We start from the raw sequence: 20783 nt of genomic DNA, 5'->3' as shown, positions 1-20783 counted from the left end.
AATGGTCAAGTACTGCGAAAAATGGAAGCTTAAAATAAATGGATCTAAATCTGAGAGTATACTTTTCACCAGGTTCACAGAATCAATTATTGAGATATAAAAATAACAATAACTTCTGGTGACAATCGGTTAAATATCTAGGTATTCTGTTAGATAAAAGACTAACGTTTAAAATGAACACCGAAACCACAGTGCTAAAATGCTCAAAATGTTTAAAATTCCATACAGCTTTCTAAAATGAAAACCTAAACTTAATTTACAAAACGGGTTGCTGCTCTACAAAACGGCAATACAAGCAATAATAAACGCATGCTTCTCCTGTCTGATCATAACGCGCAAACTAACACTGCAAAGAATACAAAACGAAACCTTAAAAGCTGTTCTTAATGGTCCCCCTTCGTTCCGTACATCCCCCGTTCACGGTATCTGCAAGATACCTCTCATCAATCAGCATTTAAACAATACCCGGGATAACTATTACCCGAAATATCAATTTTTCAATCCAATTTTAACGTAAGGTTAAGCCCCTTAACCCAACCAAAATCCAAAGCGAAAGCCATTATTTCCAAGCACTCACCTGATCTGGACCAAATACCAGCACCATCACCACATCTTCACAAACAGCATCATCCGTTCATCGAGAGTCTGAGCCGGCTGTGGGATCCATTCCAACGTCGACGTCGTCGTTTCATCCTACGCATCAGCAACCTGTAATGAGAGATATAAATTCGTTAAGCAATAGTTAAGCCATATACTCGGTTTAGACGGTGTGCAAAGTCAAAATTGATCATATATTTTTCTGTAAAACAGCCTGTTTTGATCAATCTTTCTGTCAGAAAAATTTACAGCTTTCGGACCCATATAATCGACGACATCTTGGCGCAATCTTAGCGAAATATGCAATCTTAGCGAAAATCGGGATTTTTTCACGGGAAGTTTCACAAATTTGCAGACAATCACAGGTTTCCAAAAGTTTTACAAATATTTGCATTCTCACCAAGGTATATTGATTACATACACCTTGATTCTAACGTAATAAAAAACGTTTATAGGCTTGCGTTGCTATTACCAACCAGATCAATCTTTTGACAGAAAAATATATGATCAATTTTGACTTTGCGCACCGTCAAAAGCGAGTAATGCACACAATAGTTGTTCCATCCGTGTAACAATAGACAGGAAATAGGCGAATGAGATCTCAAACACCCAAAGCCTTCATAAATAAATGATATAAAAAACAAAATTTGCAACTGATTTGTCCGAAGATCAGAGCGCAACTGGTTGATTAGGGTCGCAATCCCAATTTACACCCTTTTTTGCATAGCCAAAGTATTGAGGGTGTGCAATATAGAGAGCGCAATGCAAAGGAGAGTCAGCGTGACTAGTTACGCATTCTGATCGATGCGAACACAGCCCAATTCTCGCGAGTTTACGATCAGTTCGGGTAACCATTTGTTCTTCCTTGCATCCGAACTTCCTGTAAGTACATAATCAGGGTAAGGATATGTGCAGATCGAAACAAGTTATGTTGCAGTAAGTGGCACCGAGGGCAGTGAGGGTTAAGGAATGGGAGTGGAATGAGAAACCTATGCTGTATGCGGAGCGATGTATGTTTTATAGCATAAGCCTTAACAACATACAACATCAATTTCGGGTAGTTTTTAGTGGAACAGGGCATGCTCCAAAGATAAAGTAAAGCTCCAACTAAAACAAGAGTGTCCACCAGTATTCAGGCCCAAGAGACCTTTTTCTAAATATTAGCAAGATCGATCTTTCAGACGCTTTTCTTCTAGAGGAAATCGAGGAGCAGTATTAGCCGTTACAGACCATCAACACTCATCGTGGATTGTATCGTTGATTCAATGATAGTTACTATCAACTTGATTGCCTTCGGTAGTGAAATTAGCCCCGACAGCATTGCAGCAGATCATGTACACTATACTGGCCGGATTAATCAATCAATCAATTTTTATGGGAAGTTCGTCGCAAAAATGCGCGAACTTCAGTATCCACTAGACAACCTGTCAAAGAAAGGTGGCAAGCCTTCTTGAAACCAGCAGTGCGAAAAGGTTTTTCTTACTTGCAAACAAATATTTTCATCGAATCTGTTTCTTACGCATTACGACCCTGCAACGGACGTCATCAGCGGAGTTGATGGAACGATAAAACACATGTTCCAGGATGGATCAGGCAAGGTAGTTCAGCATGCTTGACTAGCTTAAACAAATGCTGAACAGAACTACAGTCAAATCGACCGGGAAGGTATGGCCATCGCTGTAACATTCGCTGTAATATTCGCTGTAACAAAATTTCACAAGATGGCACACATTTCCACTTGTAAACCGATCACCAGCCCTTACTTCTTATTTTTGCGACTCGGAAAGACATCCCTGCTTTAACATTGCAGCTGTACGACTTCTCCATTGAATATCTTGTCTCGATTAATAAGAAACTATGCTAAACCGGAAAGAGAGCATGCAGATGATTATTAAGTCATTAGCCTGATTTTCGAGGATGACTTAAGCTTTATGGTATTGCAGAACATTAATTTTTAGATGGGCAGAAAGCAGTCCCCTAATACATATTTTTTTAGATGGTCCCCTAATACATCTTTCGGATCGCAGCTAGCACCATTCCATCGTCGAAAGGTAGCCTTGTCTTTAGTGGACGGCTCCATTATATTCGGGGAGAAGTTGGTGATCCTGAACAGCTGTCAGCCCGGTGTTTATCACAACTTCATCGTGGACATCCAGGCATTCGACGAATGAAGGCGTTGGCCAAAAGCTACAATCTGCCAAGTACGTGAAGGCCAAAATCCCCTTCCCCACAGTCAACTCCAGCACCGAGGGCTAAGTTTCATGCGCCTTAACAACGGACGCATATCGACTAAGCAGGTCCTGCAAACGGAGAATACTTCTTAGTTTTAGGCGTCCAAATAAAAATAGTCTAACACTATTACAACAGCAACCATAGCAATTTTAAGGTCCATTTGTTGTTAGTTTTTTAGTTCAGAATTCAGAGAATTCCGTTTAAGAAATGGCATCAATCATGTAATAACAGCACCGTTCCTTCCACAATCCAATTGCCAGGCTGAGCGTTTTGTAGGCACCATCAAAAGGGCAATCAAGAAAATAACGTACAGTGGATTATCAATGCACGAAGCTTTCGACATTTTCCTCCAAACGTATCGTACAACAACGAATGCAAAATTAGAGAACAACAGCACACCAGCGAAAATAATGTTTGGAAGGCCCATACGCACATCTATGGAACTATTGCGCCCAGTTAAAAGATCGTCAAATGATCACCAGCATAAACCTAGTAGAAAGGGTTCTCCTGTGTTTGCCAAAGTGTTCAAGCGGAATAGTTGGGAAAGGATACCGGGTTTTGTCATTGAAGTAGGTAGTGTCATGTACGAGATACGGACTGACGGCCGGGGGTTTATTCCATTCCGACATAAACCAGCAACGCAGGCGAGTAGAAAGCAATGAAGCAAATAATCATGTTGCGTTAGATAGATATCCTGATGGATGCGTCGAAAGTACCAACAACATCCCCGGCACCAATTTCGCCGCTGCCCAGATCTTTCTGTTCATCATCGATTCCAAATCAGATTAATGAAGTACCGATAATGCAGACAAAGCCCTCTCTCTCCAACCACACTAGCAATTAGCTGCTATTTTCACAATTACCGTCCAATCTCGCTCCTTAGCTGCTGGAACGGTTGGTTAACCGTAGATAAACACATTAACTAGAAGGCCGTAACCTCCTTAGTACTAACCAGCATGCGTTCCGGTGCGGCAAAGGTACGGAAACATAATTTGCCAACTGGACGAACTATTAGAAACGACCCGCCACAACTCACCAACCACCAGCTTCCTCCGATCAACCAATCCACTCGCCGGATTGGATACGTCCCTGGTACCACCGCACTCCTTCCATAGACTGGGAACTACAATACCCTCTCCGGGGAACCGCCACATCCCCAATAGCACCTTTACTCACCTGATCCGGACCAAATACCAGCATCATCACCACATCTTCACAAACGGCTTCGTTAATCGAAAATCAGCCAGCTTTGGGATCCATTCCAACGACGACCATCTAACGAGCCGCCGACGAAGGATTCCGTTCCGAACCAAACAGCACACTTTCACTGGACTTGAGCACTAAACACTGGAACACACCATGGCACAACCTTAACCTTTCCACGAAATTCCAGCACAACACCGCACTTTGGGACGATCTCGGATCCTGCCACATCCAACGAGTTCTGTCCCGTCTTCGAATCGGTCACACATTCGTCTGACACACTCCTACTTTCTCGACAGATCCATTCCACCATTTTGCAGCTTCTCACCGATTGCCATGGATACACTACACACCGAACTACATGCCAACTTGATGCCGAACTTTCCATCATACAATCACCAAACAAACAGCAGCAGAACTGTTTCATCCCATTTCTACGCATCAGCAACCTGTAATGAGAGATATAAATTCAATGCACAATATTTTTACCATTATACAATCCACGCACGCAATAGTTAAGCCATACTTGCCGTAGCTGTACCACCACTTGCAGCCATAAACATGAAAGAGCCCTATGAGCCGTTATTAATGAACGGCTAGAAGAAAAAATGATATTACCGGGTACACCATTTGTTTGGAATATGAAGTATTTCTGTAGTCCGGTGGGGCTAACGGACACGTAGCCAGTAGTTGTTTCCCTTACAAAAGCTCCCCATCACCCTTTGACGGTAAAGATGAACTTGTTTTGTCGTTCCTCCTCTATTTCCTGTGCAATTTGCATGCTTAGAATAGTTTTACTGCCGGAAGTTTCTTCTCATCGCAGATTTTCTGATCATTCGTGCGCAAAATCATTTAAAAATTCGGATTGTGCTTGTCATGCAACATCTATGCATCTTGTGCACTCGTTTGACCGTCGTAAACCAAGTGACGTTTCGATGTATGAACCTTGTGCGAGCACCTGTCAACGGGGGCAGCAACTCAAAAAAACATACAAGCAACAAGAGAAACTCCTCCGCATGCAAAAAGCGTACCATTTACACGCGGGGAGGTAAAATAATAGTCTGGCAGTGCACAAGTCCGCGTTGGCCACCGTTGTTTGGTCGTGTTACGGAATTACGGAAGCTGCTGCAGTCGAAGAAAACAGTGCAATAGAGGTGTACCAGTGTACGAACGGCAGCAGGCACACTTTTGGATGTGTTTTGGTTTGCACCACACCATTCCTCCGCAACAAATGATTGGAGCAGCTCTTGCGTACGCAAAGAGTACGTGGAACATCCGCGCAAGGCGAGCTCAGTAGAAGCAGCAGCAGCAGCAGCAGCAATACAATCACACAAATCGCCAGTCTCCTCTACTGATAGGTACGTCGGGGTCGTATTTCTTGATGTGTCGAGCACGGGAAGAACGTGCGCTCTAAAAACAGTGTTGTGTGTGCCTGTGCCCGATGAAGGTGGGTGATAGCGCGTTGATGGGTTTTTTATTGACCGATGAAAACCCTCACCCTTCGCATTCTGCTACTTTGCACACTATCGCGACGAGGTCAATGCGGAAAACCAAAGGCAAAAAGGTCTTTTCGTCCTGCTAAATTTATGCTCAGCGCACATGGATAGCGTATAGACACCACACTCGCTCCGTGGTGCAATCGGAAAAAGCTAAGAAAATGGAAATCGTGATTTTTTTTCGAAACCAGAATTATTGATTATCTCCGCCTAAAAAACGCAAGTACTCTAATGCACGGTAGCGGAAAGTGTCCGCCGTCCAAACGAGAACCGAATGGAAAGAGGTGTATACGCCATACTGTGGGATGTTTTTTTTTACCCTTACTACCGCAGGCAAAAGAAGGGAACGGCGCAACTTAAGACAACGGCGGGGCGGTATGATGAGGCGGGCGAATTTGACCTTATGGTAAATTGAAAGTTATAGTATGTCCGTTTCGCTGGATTCGCCTTTTTACGCTGATGCTGCTGCTCTGACATTGTGCTTCGATGTGTGGCACACGGCGCTCAGCTGCGAGACGGACGGACGATGGCTGGGTCCTGCCAGAATTGGGAGTTGTTGTCACGATTCGGAAACCACGAAGCCGTTTCGAGACAGTATCCTTCGCAACAAAGTGCGTAGCGTTTGCGGCGACGGACCAGCAGCAGGTTGACTATATTCGTCAACGATGACGTCAGTGTACGGATTCCTCAAGGCAGCACACACGGGATGGCAATTGCTGCGGTCTAAACTGATGCCCGTCTCTGAAATCGTCATGGAAGAGTGAATAATGCGGACTTTTTTTTCTGCAGCTTCCCTCTTAGTATTGGTGCGTGAAAGCATTCTAGCATGTTTCCATGCTAACCTTTCCTTTAACTTGCAACCAATGCACGCTTGGATCGTACTATGTTTCTCCAACACGTGGTTTTGCATTCGGGACGGAATCAAACTGCAGCTGTCTCGAATCGAACAGTCGCCCAATTTTCAGCGAGTCGAATGTATTTCTGAAGCACGAAATACAAGGATTGTATTTTAGTAGGAGATTGTGTTTGGATCGGTACATAAAAGGGCAGAAAGGCCCCTCTGCTGATGGTGGCCCCCCTGCACCACCCAATCACGACACCGGTTGCGGACGAGGAGCCGCTATGAAGGTCGCTAGTAATGGGGAAATGTCTATCAACCTGTTGAATTTATTGTTTTCAGTAATTGAGTAGGGATTTATGCATCGGGTGGCGACAGCACCACCCTGTCGCCGTTCGTTGGCTACACCCCACTCCCCGGGGACCCGTGGTAGCCCATCGCCCATCTACAATTAAATCATTCATAGTGGGTCTCTTCTTTCTCGTTTCAGTGTCCGGCACGTATTACCGTAATCAGCGCCAGCGGTAATGGCGCGCCTGTTGCATTAGGAAGAGGCGAGGAAAGTGTGGTCTTTTGTGCTGTCGCCTTCTGTTACGAATCATAATACTCCGTGTTTTAGTGTACCGTGTCCTTGTGTGTGTGTACTGTGTATATAGATGAGTGTGTGTGAATGTGTGTCTGTGTGTGCTTGCGTGCGTGAGCATCTAATCGTGTTTTCCTACACCAGATGAAGGCCCTACAAAAACAATCCAGAGCAGCGCCCGGTACACATTCCTCTATGGTGAAGCGCGCGATAAGCAGCCGCTAAAATAATTTTCCTTTCGACAGAATCTCAATCGCGCAAAGGCACTATCTTGCTGTTGAAGAAAGCAGCAGCAGTGGAAGCCGAACGTGGAGCGAACCGTGAAGTCAGGGGCTCAATGGTGGCACGGGTTCCCGGGAGTGCCGATTCTGTGGAGAAGAACCCGAGTGGAGAGGATTTTTAACACGCCCGTCCTCAGATACGGGATGTTGGTTTGGTAGAATCGTCGACCGTGGTGGTACTAGCAGCTGAAAGCTGTAGTTGTAGTAAACGTAGTGGGTATAGCGTATTATAACGAACTGGCGTTGTGGCTTGCGAACGGACCGTGAAACAGAACATATAAATTCAAAAAGGCCCATTATTCCCGACCACCGTACAGCTGTGCGCCAGGCATCAAAGGCTGGCCGTATTGTGATTGCTGCGGGCAATTCGAAAACCGAAGGACACCGGCATCCCGCTATCCTAGCACCTTCCTTTACTATTACTCGCTGTCTCTAGCTCACCGTTCGTATCTCCCGCCCGCCCTTCACAATGCCACTGTTTGGGAAAAAAGATTCGGGCAAGAAGATACGCAAGGACGTGAAGGATGGATGCGAAAAGATGCCCAGCATCGACGACAAGTACGTCATCAAGGAGCTGCTCGGGACCGGTGCGTTCTCCGAGGTGCGGCTGTGCGAGCACAAAGAAACCGCCCAGCAGTACGCCGTCAAGATAATCGACAAAAAGGCGCTCAAGGGCAAGGAAGACTCGCTCGAGAACGAAATCCGCGTGCTGAAGCGGTTCAGCGCCCGCCGAAGCGACGGCAGCGGGGTACAGAGCGCGGTACCGCCGGTCGGTGGTCCGCGGTTCGCGCACCCGAACATTGTGCAGCTGCTGGAAACGTTCGAGGACAAATCGAAGGTCTACCTGATCATGGAGCTGGTGACCGGGGGCGAACTGTTCGATCGCATCGTCGAGAAGGGTTCGTACACGGAGCGGGACGCGTCCAACCTAATCCGGCAGGTGCTGGAAGCGGTAGACTACATGCACGAGCAGGGCGTCGTGCACCGGGACCTGAAGCCGGAAAATCTGCTCTACTACAGCCCGGCGGAAGACAGCAAGATCATGATCAGCGACTTTGGCCTGTCGAAGATGGAGGATTCGGGCTTTATGGCGACGGCGTGCGGTACGCCCGGGTACGTGGCGCCCGAGGTGCTCGCCCAGAAACCGTACGGCAAGGCGGTGGACGTGTGGAGCATAGGCGTCATTTCGTACATTCTGCTGTGCGGGTACCCACCGTTCTACGACGAGAACGACGCGAACCTGTTTGCCCAGATACTGAAGGGCGAGTTCGAGTTTGATTCACCGTACTGGGACGAAATAAGCGACTCCGCGAAAGATTTCATTCGCAACCTCATGTGCGTAAACGTGGAGAGGCGATTCACGTGCAAGCAGGCGCTGGCCCACCCGTGGATATCGGGCAACGCGGCCAGCAGCAAGAACATTCACGGTACGGTGTCGGAGCAGCTAAAGAAGAACTTTGCCAAATCGCGCTGGAAGCAGGCCTACCACGCGGCCACCGTCATACGCCAGATGCAACGGATGGCACTGAGCAGCGGTGGCAGCGGTACGGGCAGTGGCAGTGGTGGCGGTGCGTACGGTCGCAGCTCGTCACGGATAAGCAATGCAGCGTCGGCGGACGGTAGCACGGCCGGTGCCGGCGATGAACAGGCCGGTGCCCAGACGGACACTAACACTACTGCATCGAGCAGTAAGTAATATAGTTGGTCGGACCTAAGATACGCTCTACTAGCTCTTAAACGGAAGTCGATGGCGAGGACTTTGCAAAGGCAAAACCTGGCAGTTGTAGTTGTAGTTGTGCGAGAGATGGATACATGTGATGTAGATTGCAAGGCCTGTCCACCTTTTGTTTGCGGTTTTACTTACTTGAGATTCTATTTACATATTCGTGTAACGCGCTATTGGGCTTAGCGTTTTTCTTCTTCTTTTTTTTGTTAGCTCGTCGACTCTCGTTTCTAAGGGACGTAGATTATCCCCGATTAAAGCACGTGCAGCCGTGTCTCCGTGGGTTTTGCATAATCTCGAATGCATACATAATAATGAATCTTACCAGATCTGCCCCACGGTCGGAGAGACACATTTCAATTCCTGAACATAATTATCCAAAAACGCACGCGAGCTCCGTGAGAGCTCCATTTCAAAATGGCCAAATCCACCGAGAAATGAGGACTGTTATATTTGTACAACATCACCGTAAAATCCTACCGATGCATTGGTGTGTATTCTGCAAATGAATTTAAAAAACAAAACACAATGCACGACACAACATCACGAACTATTTACTCAAGCAGGCTTTCAGTCTTTAGTGGTCTCTGCATTTACTTTACCGCTTTTACCTAACATTCCAACGAGTGTTTTTAGCAAATTGGCAGCTCATGTACCTTTGAATTGAAGGGCACAAAACATTAAACTGCTCCACCAGGCAATACATACTTACTCCAGCACCACAATCCTCTTTGCCTAGTGTAAAGGAAAAATGGTAGACCTTTTTTGTTCAGACTTATACGTTCCCAACGTGACTTAATCATTCTTGTAAGAAAATGAACATTCTTGCTGTGCTCTTAATAGGTTAGGAGGGTTGATTTGTTTGCTTAATTTTGTTTTTTTTCCTGTCCCTATTTTACTATGTTGAAGCAGTTGTTGTTATAAACGTTGAAAGGATACATATGTTACGAAGCGATTGAACCAGGCTAGTTTACCTACAGAGCGACACGAGCCATCCACTACATCATACACAGGCTAACACAGCAGCGTTGTTGACATCGAATCCGTTCCTTCTTTCTAATAATAAATCTGTCGATCGTTTGCTCGTCCCATTAACGATAACATGCGAATGGGGCAAAAGATAGATGGCCTCCCGCCCTCACCAGGGTCAGCTAAACCGAATGGTTCTTACCTTCAAAAATCCGCTCCGTGCTTGTGTGTAATCTTAATTATAGGGTACATTTTATGCGTAATTAAGTAACGCACGTTGCCCGCTAACCGTAAAGGCGCTAATTGCTCTAGCATTTTTTGTGTGTTTGAGGTCCTAGGGGGTTTGAGTCTATCTAGAGCTATAGATCGGATCAGCTGGTCATTTTTGTTCGATAGCAGTTGTACAGGCCGAAGGTGAAGTGATGAACAGCGATATGAGCGGTAAATTTAAGCGGCATTAGCGCATAAGCATTTTACCAGTTTGATATTGGAAAAGTGTACGTTTTAGCTGACCCGACTCCGCTGGGAGCAGTCCGTTTTCCTGTTTCTGTCTGCTGTGCGCTGCGGACAAGATAAATCACAATCACAATATGTACGAATATGTTGAATGTTTTGTGCTGAATATAGTAGCAAGCAAATACAAATCAGCATAGCATAGCGTTGACGAATGGCCGGTTTGAGCGGAAGGGACGGTTTGGCAAGCGTGTCAAGCTTTTTTCCAGTAGTTTAAGTAGTCAACAAAAAAAAAACCATAGCAAAGGAAGCTTGCCGGGAATGTACTATTTTACGAGTTGCAGCAAGTTTTAATCGGTACGCGCAATTAAAGCATGTACCGCTTTAAGGCGTTGGCCACGTTACAAGACAATGAATTACGAAGTTGGTGTTACGGGCTGGTAAATGAAACGAACGATCCACACGCAAGGTGTACTTTGAATCTCTGCTCCGTCAGGTACGACACGAGCCCAAGGAACAAGGAAAAAACGAATCCATATCATACAACATGACGTAACGGTTAAATCTCTCTGTAGCTCTTTTGAGTTTGTGCCTATCAGTTCCCTGTTACAACTTTCTCATTCTGTTTGTGATCTTAACGTACTTCTTCGACTTTGTTTTGTTTTGCTAAATTAGACTATTACCTATAGAACGTTCGTGTAAAGATCGCCAAATTCCAAACACACACAGCCACACAAACAAATTAGAACAAACTCTAAGCATTGCTTGTTATGCATACATATATACATATATGGTCTTAAACGGTAATAATACGAAGAGAAATAAAAAAAAAAACAGCCACAAAAAACCATGCTTATTATTGACCGCTAGATTTTATTTACCATTGCGAACGGCTTTCGAGAAATTGTGCGTGATAAATGAAGAGTGCTGCCTGCGGCAAGCAAAAGAGAGACCCTAACCTAACAAAAACTAAGTATATACTGAAGAAGGCGCATAGGCATGTCATAATGTAATAAATCCAACCAACAGAAATGGGAACCCCACAATATCTTAAGTACGCCCACATCACTTCACCACACTCACGCACCCATTCCCATTCATTCGCCTCAATGCTTGCTAACCGGCCAAGTCGTTGTGCATGTGTTGAATCTTGTTCACTAACTTGTGTCGCCTTTGTACCGGGAAGCACCAGTGCGGCAGGCTTAATCGAGAAGAAAGCTGAACAGAAACAATTCAAACGAAAACAAAATATATTATAAACGATTGCAGTACAGCAAGCGCCAACCAACCATAGTAGGGACACTAGGAAGCAGGTAAAGCGAGGAAGTAAACGGCTGCGCCATGAATGTACTCTAAGCAAGATGGCCGTAGTACTTCTTCACACATGCGTTAGTAATGGCGGACGACTCTTTTAAGCAGTGTGAAGTTAGAGAATCGCGAAAAGGTGGAAGAAAAGCAAAAAATCACAACAAAACAACATGAAAGACTTAAGGGAGAACGAGATATTAGAGCTTTTATATACAATTTTATTTCCCTGTTCCAACGTCGGTGAGTGTACATCCCGTGTTCCATCGTGGGAAAAGTGTTGCACGGGAGGCTGAAAGAGAAAGTGAGTGCGGAAAATGGAAGTAGAGCAGATCCCAGAAGGATGCCAGGTTGCAAGGCAAAACAACTACTATTACTACTACAACTACTACTGCTACCACTATTAACATTCCACTTCAGTACTGTACTCTAAAGCAAAGACTTAACGGATACATCTAGCACGTTGTACTATACTAACGTTATCATTTGTTGTTGTTACGCCGGTACTCTCATCATCGTTCTGTTCTGTTCGAGGGATCCACCATTCGTTTAGCCGAATTGTTCCGGGCAGGGTTGCCATTCTGTACAAAATTGCCACAAATTGGTTAGTATAATGAGCTAGCTTTAAAAGATATCTCTAAGTAGCAATGACGATCATGACGTAATTTGGTTTGCAATTGCTCCAATAACTTCGGCATGGACTAAATTAGATCAGATAAAAAACAAGACGGAAGGCCTTTTCTTATAAATTGCCAGTAAACGTTCTGTTTCGAGTTGGGAGCTCGCCCCGGCAGTTTTCAACAGTTTAACATTGCCTTATCATAAAAAAAATATTCTTGGTCAATCATTTGGGACGATCCGGTGGCCGAGGCGATAACGGCGCCGGTCTGCACACGGCCGGACCGAGGTTCAAATCCCATTCAGATCCAGTCTCCCCCCGTACGCAGGGCTGACTACCTTGCTACCGGTAAAAGTAAGTCACAGAAGACCAGAAATGGCAGGCCGAGACCTCTCGAGTGCCAGGGCAGAATGTCCATCATTCCTTGAACTTGCTCAACATGGTATTCCAATGCCAGTATCCAGTGCTTGCTCGTTCAAAGTAGACATGGCAAAGATAAGGCCCGCGACTTTCGAGTCCTTTTCATCTGGCCGGCAAAAGAATGTTTTAAAGTTCCATGTATTGCATACTTTTCAGGAGGTTTTCTTGCTAACTTTGACAGTTGATTCAGCGCAGTCGAAAGTCGAATGTTTGAAATGGCGAGGTTTACCATGTCGCTAGGTATCGTGAAGATGAGTGTTTCGTGTGGAATTGCTGACAACTTGACACTAGCATGTGGGAACCCAAGTGCACGCTAATTAATCGCAAACTACGGCCGGTGCTCTTAAAACCTGAAACATTGCACAAACCATCAACAAAATTTAGCTCGATTTGTACACAAAAGTCATTCAACTTCTGATTCAATTTTTTTAAGGAGAGCGCCTTATTAATATTTGACCAGGCAACCCTCAAAAGTGATAGATATCACTGGTTTAAAGCATTTTTTATGTAATACTATTTGGAGTAAAATCAGATCGCTGGATTCATCATATCCTTGGAGTTGTTCTGGTTAGTGTAGCTTGGTTATTAGAAGAAAAAAACTGATGCAAGGACATTCCAGATGAGATGTTGTGAGGGTGTCTGACTTACAAATTTCATCCTCACCATGATGAGGTATAATGGGGAAGAAATTCACGTAAACCCGAATTTTAATTGGAGTATCTTTAGACATGCCATTGACCAAGGATATTAAACTCATTTGAAGGATTGGAAATCGTCTACGGAGTGCTGACTTCCTTGCCACGGGTAAAAGCAAGTTACAGAAAGCCAGAAATAGTAGACCAAGACCTTTCGAGGCTCTGGTTCAGAACAAATATGGCAACCCTAGGTTCCGCTTATGGGAAGATTTTACTACTTGGCAGCATCATTCCTTGGCAGCTGTTTACTAAAGGCTAACATCAATCAATCAAAGTGTGCAAACCCGGACCGTGTGTATGTGTGTGTTGATGCTACATTAAGTTCCTACCAGAGGGGGTTACTAATTTCCTTGCCTTAAGTTTGTCCACTAACCGCGAACTACGCACGCTTGGGTCGGTCGGTCCGAATGTTCCCCCATGAATAAAACCCAGCACCAAACAAACCATCAAAAGCATCCTAAAATCGACTGATAACGAGGAGAGAAGGACACACCGAACGAAGCACAGCAGGTAACGTTTGTTGCGGATGATCCACGATTGACCTAAGCAACAAAAAGAAAAAGAAAACCCGTGCAGTAACATAGAAAACAAAAACAAAAAGAGAAAACAAAACTGGTACAAACAAATAAATATCGTAAAGGACATATGTGTATGTAACAATACAAAAGCACACACACATGGTGAATCTCTCTTTAAATCTCTCGATGGTGTTCGCGGTCGGTATCGCCAGTAGCAAGGACATATTTTAGAGCATTTCTAACTAGATTCGGTTTAATTCGATGTGCGTGCGTGCCTGTGTGCGTGGCCGATGTATGTGTGCGTGTGTGTGCAGTTGGTAGTTCGAAGCGAAGCAACGCGCGAGAAAAAAATAATCAAGGAACAAAACAAATATTAATTAATATTAAAAACGATCCGTCGTCTTAACGTCATCCATCGTCCAGAATGCGAGTAGTTGTTGATTTGTTACAGAAGAAAAAGAAAGCAAACAGAAGCAAAATGTCGGTACTGTGGACACAAAAATACATGCTGACAAACTTATAGAAGTACACAATACACACACACTAACAACACTGTAAAGAGAACAAAACACAGAGTGTATAAGTTAAAATTCAAACTTAAAAATAGCGAAAAACAAAACAAGCGTTGATGTGTTTAAGGGCAGTATGTGTACCTTTAATTATTATCATAACAAAATATACATATATAGATATATATACATACATGTACGAATAAAGTGAAGCTGAATATTTTTAAAACAAACAACAACTTAACAGAAGGCGGCAAGGTCCGCTCTAACGACCGTACGAACGTATGAGTGGAAGAAGTTTGGGTTTTTGGTCTAACACTTTTTAAAACGGCATTAAACGATATTCAAAAAAAAAAACAAATGATACTGGAACCCGGGCGTGTTTTGCGTTAGGTTGTTAGATTGTTAATTTGGGTTTTGTTTCTGTGTTTTGTGGTAAAATAGTGTAAACTGGTAAGCATGCGAAACAAGGCCACAGAGAGCGAGAGAGAGAGAGAGAGAGAGGACACAGCCAACCATATGTACGAAATGATGGACAAAAGGGCTACCTGGCACTTGGGAAGCTGCGTTTGGGGCTGGGACATTGAAAGGAAAGCGGGAAAACCCGAATCGAGGCAAGAGGAGGAGTGCAAATGATGGCAAAGACAGTGTGTGGTTAGGAAATTCAACTAATACAATAATTTTATTATGTGGTCTATGAATGTGATCTATATTTAAAAAGAGATGAGAAAAAGCAGAAAAAAGTAACAGCAAAACCGTAGACACTAAATAAGTAGATGTTATTTTTTAAGGGCGACAGTTGAGGCAAAGGAACGATAAACCCTACACACCCCCTCTGACACAGATCGAAACAGACGAGAGCAGGACGAGAACAGGACACGTCGTTACAGATGGGTTAATAGTGACCGATGAAGCAAACACTATATCACCCTAGAGCTACAACTACCATCACTATCATCATCATCATCGTCATCAGAAGCTCGCTGTTGATAAGGGGTTTATACACATTGTAAAGCGTTAAAAGGGATCGAAGAGAATCGTGCATGTTGAGCAAAAGCGCAGCAGATCACGCGAGCAGAAAACGAAACAACCATAGTTGGAAAAGCAAAAAAAAAACTATTCATTAACAAGCAAACAAATGAACAGATGAAACACACAACAGCAGAGAAACAAGAAACATATTAAAATAATCTGGTTATACGAGATGCAGCTTGCTGAATAGCATTTAATAATCTCAATAAACTCGTTCATTGTGTAACTGAAAGCAGCCAAGCATACACTTCCGCGCGTGTGTCGTTTTTTCTTCCCCTCCTTGACCATTATCAGAGACTTGGAGGTAGAATCTGCCGGGACCATCTCCTATGAGCCGATCCAGATCCTGGCATACACTGATGACATAGATGTAATTGGATTTCAGGGTCTCCTATGAAGTAGAAGGTTACCAAAGGATGTACCAGGAGGCACAAACCCTCGAATTGGAGTAACATGGAATTACCTGAGATGCGTATTTCAATATTTCCTAAATCGACATCGTTTCGTTGTTCTTTTTTTGTTGTTGTTTTTCCTTGGCACTACAACCTCGATATGTCTTGGCCTACCATTACTGGCTCTCTGTAAAATAGTTTCACCCGTAGCTCGATAGTAAGTCCGGCGTACGAGGAGGCGGTCTGGATGGAATTTGAACCCCGATCCTGCCCCTTGTGAAAACCGGTTTCGTTGAACACATCACTTTGAAGCTTCTGGGCAAAGCATATCGCAGTAGGTCAACCCGCAAGTCGCATCGTTGCCTAGGAACGCAAGACAAATTTAATGAGATATGGTAGCCGCGTCTGTGTGCTGCATCTTTTTAGAGAGACCTCACTGTGTATAGTTGATGATGACTTTAAAGCTCACGTTATTCACGGTCAAGGCCTGCTGCAACAATCCTTGATACCGCACACGGTCTAGCACCGTCATCTGCTTATCCGTTCTGGCGGAAGCAGCAACGCCATCACTCCATCTCAATTTGGGCCTACCATGCCTCCTCTGTCCGTGTCGACGGCCTGAAAGGACTTTACGAGCTGAGTCGTCCGGTGTCATGACATGACCAGCCTACCGGAGCCTGGCGAGTGTAGTTCGCTGCACGATGGGGAGATCACCGTACAGCTCTCGTAGAGCTCGTCATTGTCCTTGCACACAAACGAGGCCAAGAATTCTCTCGAGCGCGTCAGTTTTGGACAAAGTCCATGTCTCAGAGGCGTATATAAGTACTAAATGTCTCGATCGCTATTTTAAAGCATCTACAAAAAAAAACCTACCTTAGGTTAAAAGTTAAAAGACTAAACACTACACAACTTCAAATACGTTGGAGTTGAATGATGATAAGCTAAAGAACCGTATGCAGTAAGCTGAAGTACTGAAAATACTTGTAAATATGCTTTTGTAGCAGCATATAGTAAATGATTGATTCCAATGGCTACTAAGGTAAACACCTTTCTCCATAGCCTTCTTCGCCTACTAGAACATTTCCAGTCCCGATACTTCCCGGGCGGCTCGGAGAATCTTCGTTGATATGACATTGACAATGAGCCCCTGAAATTGTGACGTCATGCGAATGACACCAGACGGCCCAGTAAAGAAATCCCATGATATTGGATTGTCAGACGAGGTCTTCCACATCATGGGAAGACCAAAGAGTGATTACCAAAGTAAGGTAAGTAAGCCTGTCAATATAGAATTATTAGGGGTTTAAAATTCGCTTCCAGCAACTCAAGTGTGACATTACGGAAAATATCAGTCATTAGAAATTACCTTCCACACTGACGTTCACTTTGTTCTTCAAAAGTTCTCTCTAACTCGTACTGATTATATATTCCTTCTCGATCAGAGGTTCCCCTGGGTTTTGACCTTCACGGCATATGCTGCACACGTATCGAACAACATAGAACTTGTGATAAAAACCATCCCTTTCACTGTTCAAACGCAAAATACATGAATCGGCCGGGGTGCGCTGGCTGGTTACGCACGAATTGACCAAAAAGAAACAAGCAACAGTATATTTGCTTACACTTTAAAGCACGCCCCAATGTAAGGATGATGCGCCCCACATTGATCGCCAGCATACGATGTGTGTGTGTGTGTGTGTGCTAAAGAGCTGCTAGCTAACATAATTTGTTTTCCGAAACAATAACGCCAATGCTGCCCGGGGACCACATCGTATGGCATATCTATATGGTTGTTGTGCCGAAGCGACCGAACGGGTAATGGCGTTAGGCGTCTATGAGATTTGCAAAGCGGATCAATTTAACGCATTCAACCCATATTCTCGCACGTTGCGCGCAGCAGCATCGGGTGGAAAAGGTTCATATGGGTCAGAAAGTGAATTATTTTCGGGTCGAGCATCTTGGCTGAGAAGCAACAAGAAGCATCCGCACGGTCGGCACGGTATTGAGACGGTGTGTTGACTCAATGCACTACAGGAGATGTTACTAGCAAAACGTTACAAGTTTAATTGAAATGGTGTTGAGAAATAAATCATTAACCACTAGGCCACACTGTTGAACCCTTGCACGACTTCCATTTGCTGTCAAAACTTCTTTCCAACTTCAAATGAAGTTAGGAAACTTGAAAATGGCGCATTCTCAGCAGTGGTTTGGACAGAAAAAATGTTTGATAAAATTAGATTAACCTTAGTTCAAAATAGTTGCGGTGTTATTATTATTATTATTATTATTATTATTTATTATTTATTTTAAACTGGTTGCCTCGAGGGCTTTCCAGTAGCGTCAGATACAATAAAATAAAAAATAAACTATATAATTAAAACGGCCATGAAAGGGGCGAAACACATTAGGACAAGGTAATACAAGGGAACGGAATGAAGCAAAGGACATACATACTGTGGTCAAACAAATCACCTGCTGCATTGAAGTCAGATAACGCGCGCATCCAAGAGAACCGCGAGCGTCGCAATGGGATGAGAAGTGGAGGGCGAACGGGCAAGCGGTAGGATGGGACATAGATGGGAATGGCTGCCAGGAGGGTTGGGAGTCAATGTTGGCAGAAAGGATGTTGGCAATAAATAGCATGCGCGCCTGACAATGGCGATCTTTTAAACCAACGAGTCCCAGCAACTGACACCGCACCGCCTTATGACGATTCTAGAAAACTTCCGTTGTGCCTTCTCCAACCTATCCATAGAGGTGACACCTGCTGGGGACCAAACGACGCTGGCGTAGTGCAAAATAGGGCGGACCCAGCAGCAATACAACGTCCTCAAGCACAAAGGATCACGGACCTCAGACGCCATTCGGGTGATGAGGCCCAATAATTTGTTGGCTCGCTCGAGGACTGAGTTGATATGTGGCTCAAAAGACAGTTTGTCATCGAGCCCCACACCAAGGTCCTTTACCAGAGTGACCCGTGGGAGCGGTAAACCTCAGAGCTGGTAACCATATAGCTGCTTGTTGTGAGAGCGGCCGAACGAGATTACGCAGGATGAGCCCGTTAGAGGAACACCAATCCGCAAATGCATCGGCGTACCTCTGAAGGCAAAGGAAGTCTTGAGACGAGGACACAGGAAGATAGAACTTAACATCGTCAGCATTCAACAGACATCCTTTGGGAGGGAGCGACTTGATGCAGTCCGAGACGAAAAGCGAAAACAGTAAAGGACTTAAGACGCCGCCCTGAGGAACCACTGACTTGTCTACGAAAGGATCGGAGAGCACACCGTCGACCCTTGCCCTGTAAGTGCGGTCCTTCAGAAAGGAACAGAACCAGAGAAGAAGTGAACCACCGAACCCTAAGCGTTCGTGCATTCGAATGCAGCTTTGAAGTCCGAGTAAATGACGCCAACCTGTCTACCAGCATTTAAGTGCGGAAACACGTCAGAGACATAAGATTCGACAGGGTGGAGCGTCTAGGCATGAAACCATGCTCGGATGAAGGGATAAGTGGGTGGACGATAGGCAGGATTAAAGAGTGGATAACAGACTCGAGGACTGTAGACGTAGCACATAGGATAGGGATGCCACGGTGATTGGATGGGATAGTGCGACATCCTTTCTTGAAGATCGGAATCACAAAGGCGATGATTTTCAAAGCGAGGGAAAAACTCCCATACTAACCGACCTCCCCACAAAGTGCGTCAATATAGCAGTCAATCAGCACTGAAGAGGGAGGGAATGCCGTCGGGACCGGGAGAGAAGGAACGCTTCAGCTGAGCGAGTGCGGAGAGTACCACGGGTTCCTCGATGAGAATGTGGTTCAGATCAATGACGTCAGAAGGGCTCGTGAGTCCCGTCGAGAGAGACGAATCTAAGTGTTGAATACCGCCTACAAGATCTTCTCCCTACTACTACAGGATCGACTTGTCCCATTCGTTGAAGAGATAGTTGGAAACTATTAGAGAGGGTTCAGAAAAGAAAGATGGCGGAGCATCAACTCCACTCCTAGCCGGGTTAAAACTAAACGACGCCATGAGCTCTGTTGGAATGGCCAACATCACATGCCAGGTGAAGGTGGATGGGAAAATTCTCAGGGGCCTTCGCTACCACCAAGGACCTGCGCCAGGGAAGCCCATCTCCCCAGCCTGTCATCTTTTCAATCTGACGTTAGAGAGAACCATCCGTGACTTGGAGGTGGAAACTTAAGGGACCATCTGAGCCTCCCGTATGTAGCAGAAGCATACTAAAGAATCGATCGAGCGTCACGCAGATTTACGCAGGGGTGATGTACAGATAGGTGATTACATTTTTTAAGTCGTCCAAAACTTCACCTATCTGGGGTCAAAATTCAACACCGACTAAAGCATTGATGTTGAGATACGCGTAAGTGAGCTGCCAACCACAAAACATACAAAAATATGTAAAGACAGCCTGAGAAGACGTCTCCACTCAGGACAGGACATTTATACATTTATACAACTCCCAGCACTCGCATACGCCTCTGAGATGTAGACTCTGTTCAATACTGACGAAGCCTTCTTAGCCGTGTAGCGAGAGGAAGATGCTCAGAAGGATTTTTGGCACGATGGTGAGTCACCGCGCGGAACTAGACTCACCAGGCTCCGGTGGGCTGGTCATGTCATGAGAATAACACCGGACGACTCAGCCCGATAAACCATAGGCCCAAACTGAGATGGAGTGATGGCGGTGCTGCGTCCACCAAAAAGGCCGGGATAATCGATTGGCAGACGAAGGCGCTAGATCGTGAGCGGTATCGAGGATTGTTGCAGCCTTGGCCTGCTGGCCGGCGAAGCGGTTGTAGCGCCGGATAAGTCTGCAGTTAGTTTAAACGGCCCCACACGCTTTACCATTTTCGGTGTAACGAAACGCCAGCCGCGCGCCAGATGCCGAGAAG

At 45.0% G+C, this 20783-nt stretch overlaps 1 protein-coding gene and 1 long non-coding RNA gene across 4 annotated transcripts; one reads left to right on the top strand and one right to left on the bottom strand.

The window, feature by feature from the left end:
• Positions 1-673: 673 nt before the first annotated feature.
• Positions 674-4744, bottom strand: LOC118511990. Of its 2 annotated transcripts, none has more exons than XR_004906201.1 (3): positions 4559-4744; positions 4006-4481; positions 674-708 (listed from the first exon to the last, which is right to left on the bottom strand). It is a non-coding gene; the product is annotated as an uncharacterized LOC118511990 (long non-coding RNA). The 2 variants fall into 2 exon arrangements; XR_004906202.1 differs by lacking the exon at positions 674-708 and adding an exon at positions 1466-1477.
• Positions 4745-4986: 242 nt separating this feature from the next.
• On the top strand, positions 4987-15718 carry LOC118511969 (calcium/calmodulin-dependent protein kinase type 1). 2 transcript variants are annotated; one of them, XM_036055705.1, is made up of 2 exons: positions 4987-5390; positions 6857-15718. In XM_036055705.1, exon 2 carries the CDS (start codon positions 7700-7702, stop codon positions 8924-8926), a length of 1227 nt encoding a protein of 408 aa, XP_035911598.1. In that variant the 5' UTR covers positions 4987-5390; positions 6857-7699; the 3' UTR covers positions 8927-15718. The 2 variants fall into 2 exon arrangements, with proteins under 2 accessions (XP_035911598.1, XP_035911599.1); XM_036055706.1 differs by lacking the exon at positions 4987-5390 and adding an exon at positions 5401-5479.
• The last annotated feature ends 5065 nt before the right edge of the window (positions 15719-20783 follow it).

Source organism: Anopheles stephensi, chromosome 3, assembly GCF_013141755.1.
Source record: "Anopheles stephensi strain Indian chromosome 3, UCI_ANSTEP_V1.0, whole genome shotgun sequence".
In the NCBI taxonomy this organism is placed as follows: Eukaryota; Metazoa; Arthropoda; class Insecta; order Diptera; family Culicidae; genus Anopheles; species Anopheles stephensi.
Note: the sequence above shows the minus strand (reverse complement) of the source record. Positions and strands in the feature narration are given on the sequence as shown.

Coding starts and splice junctions, on each gene's coding strand:
- LOC118511969 (XM_036055705.1), top strand. CDS start 7,700: ATGCCACTGTTTGGGAAAAAAGATTCGGGCAAGAAGATACGCAAGGAC.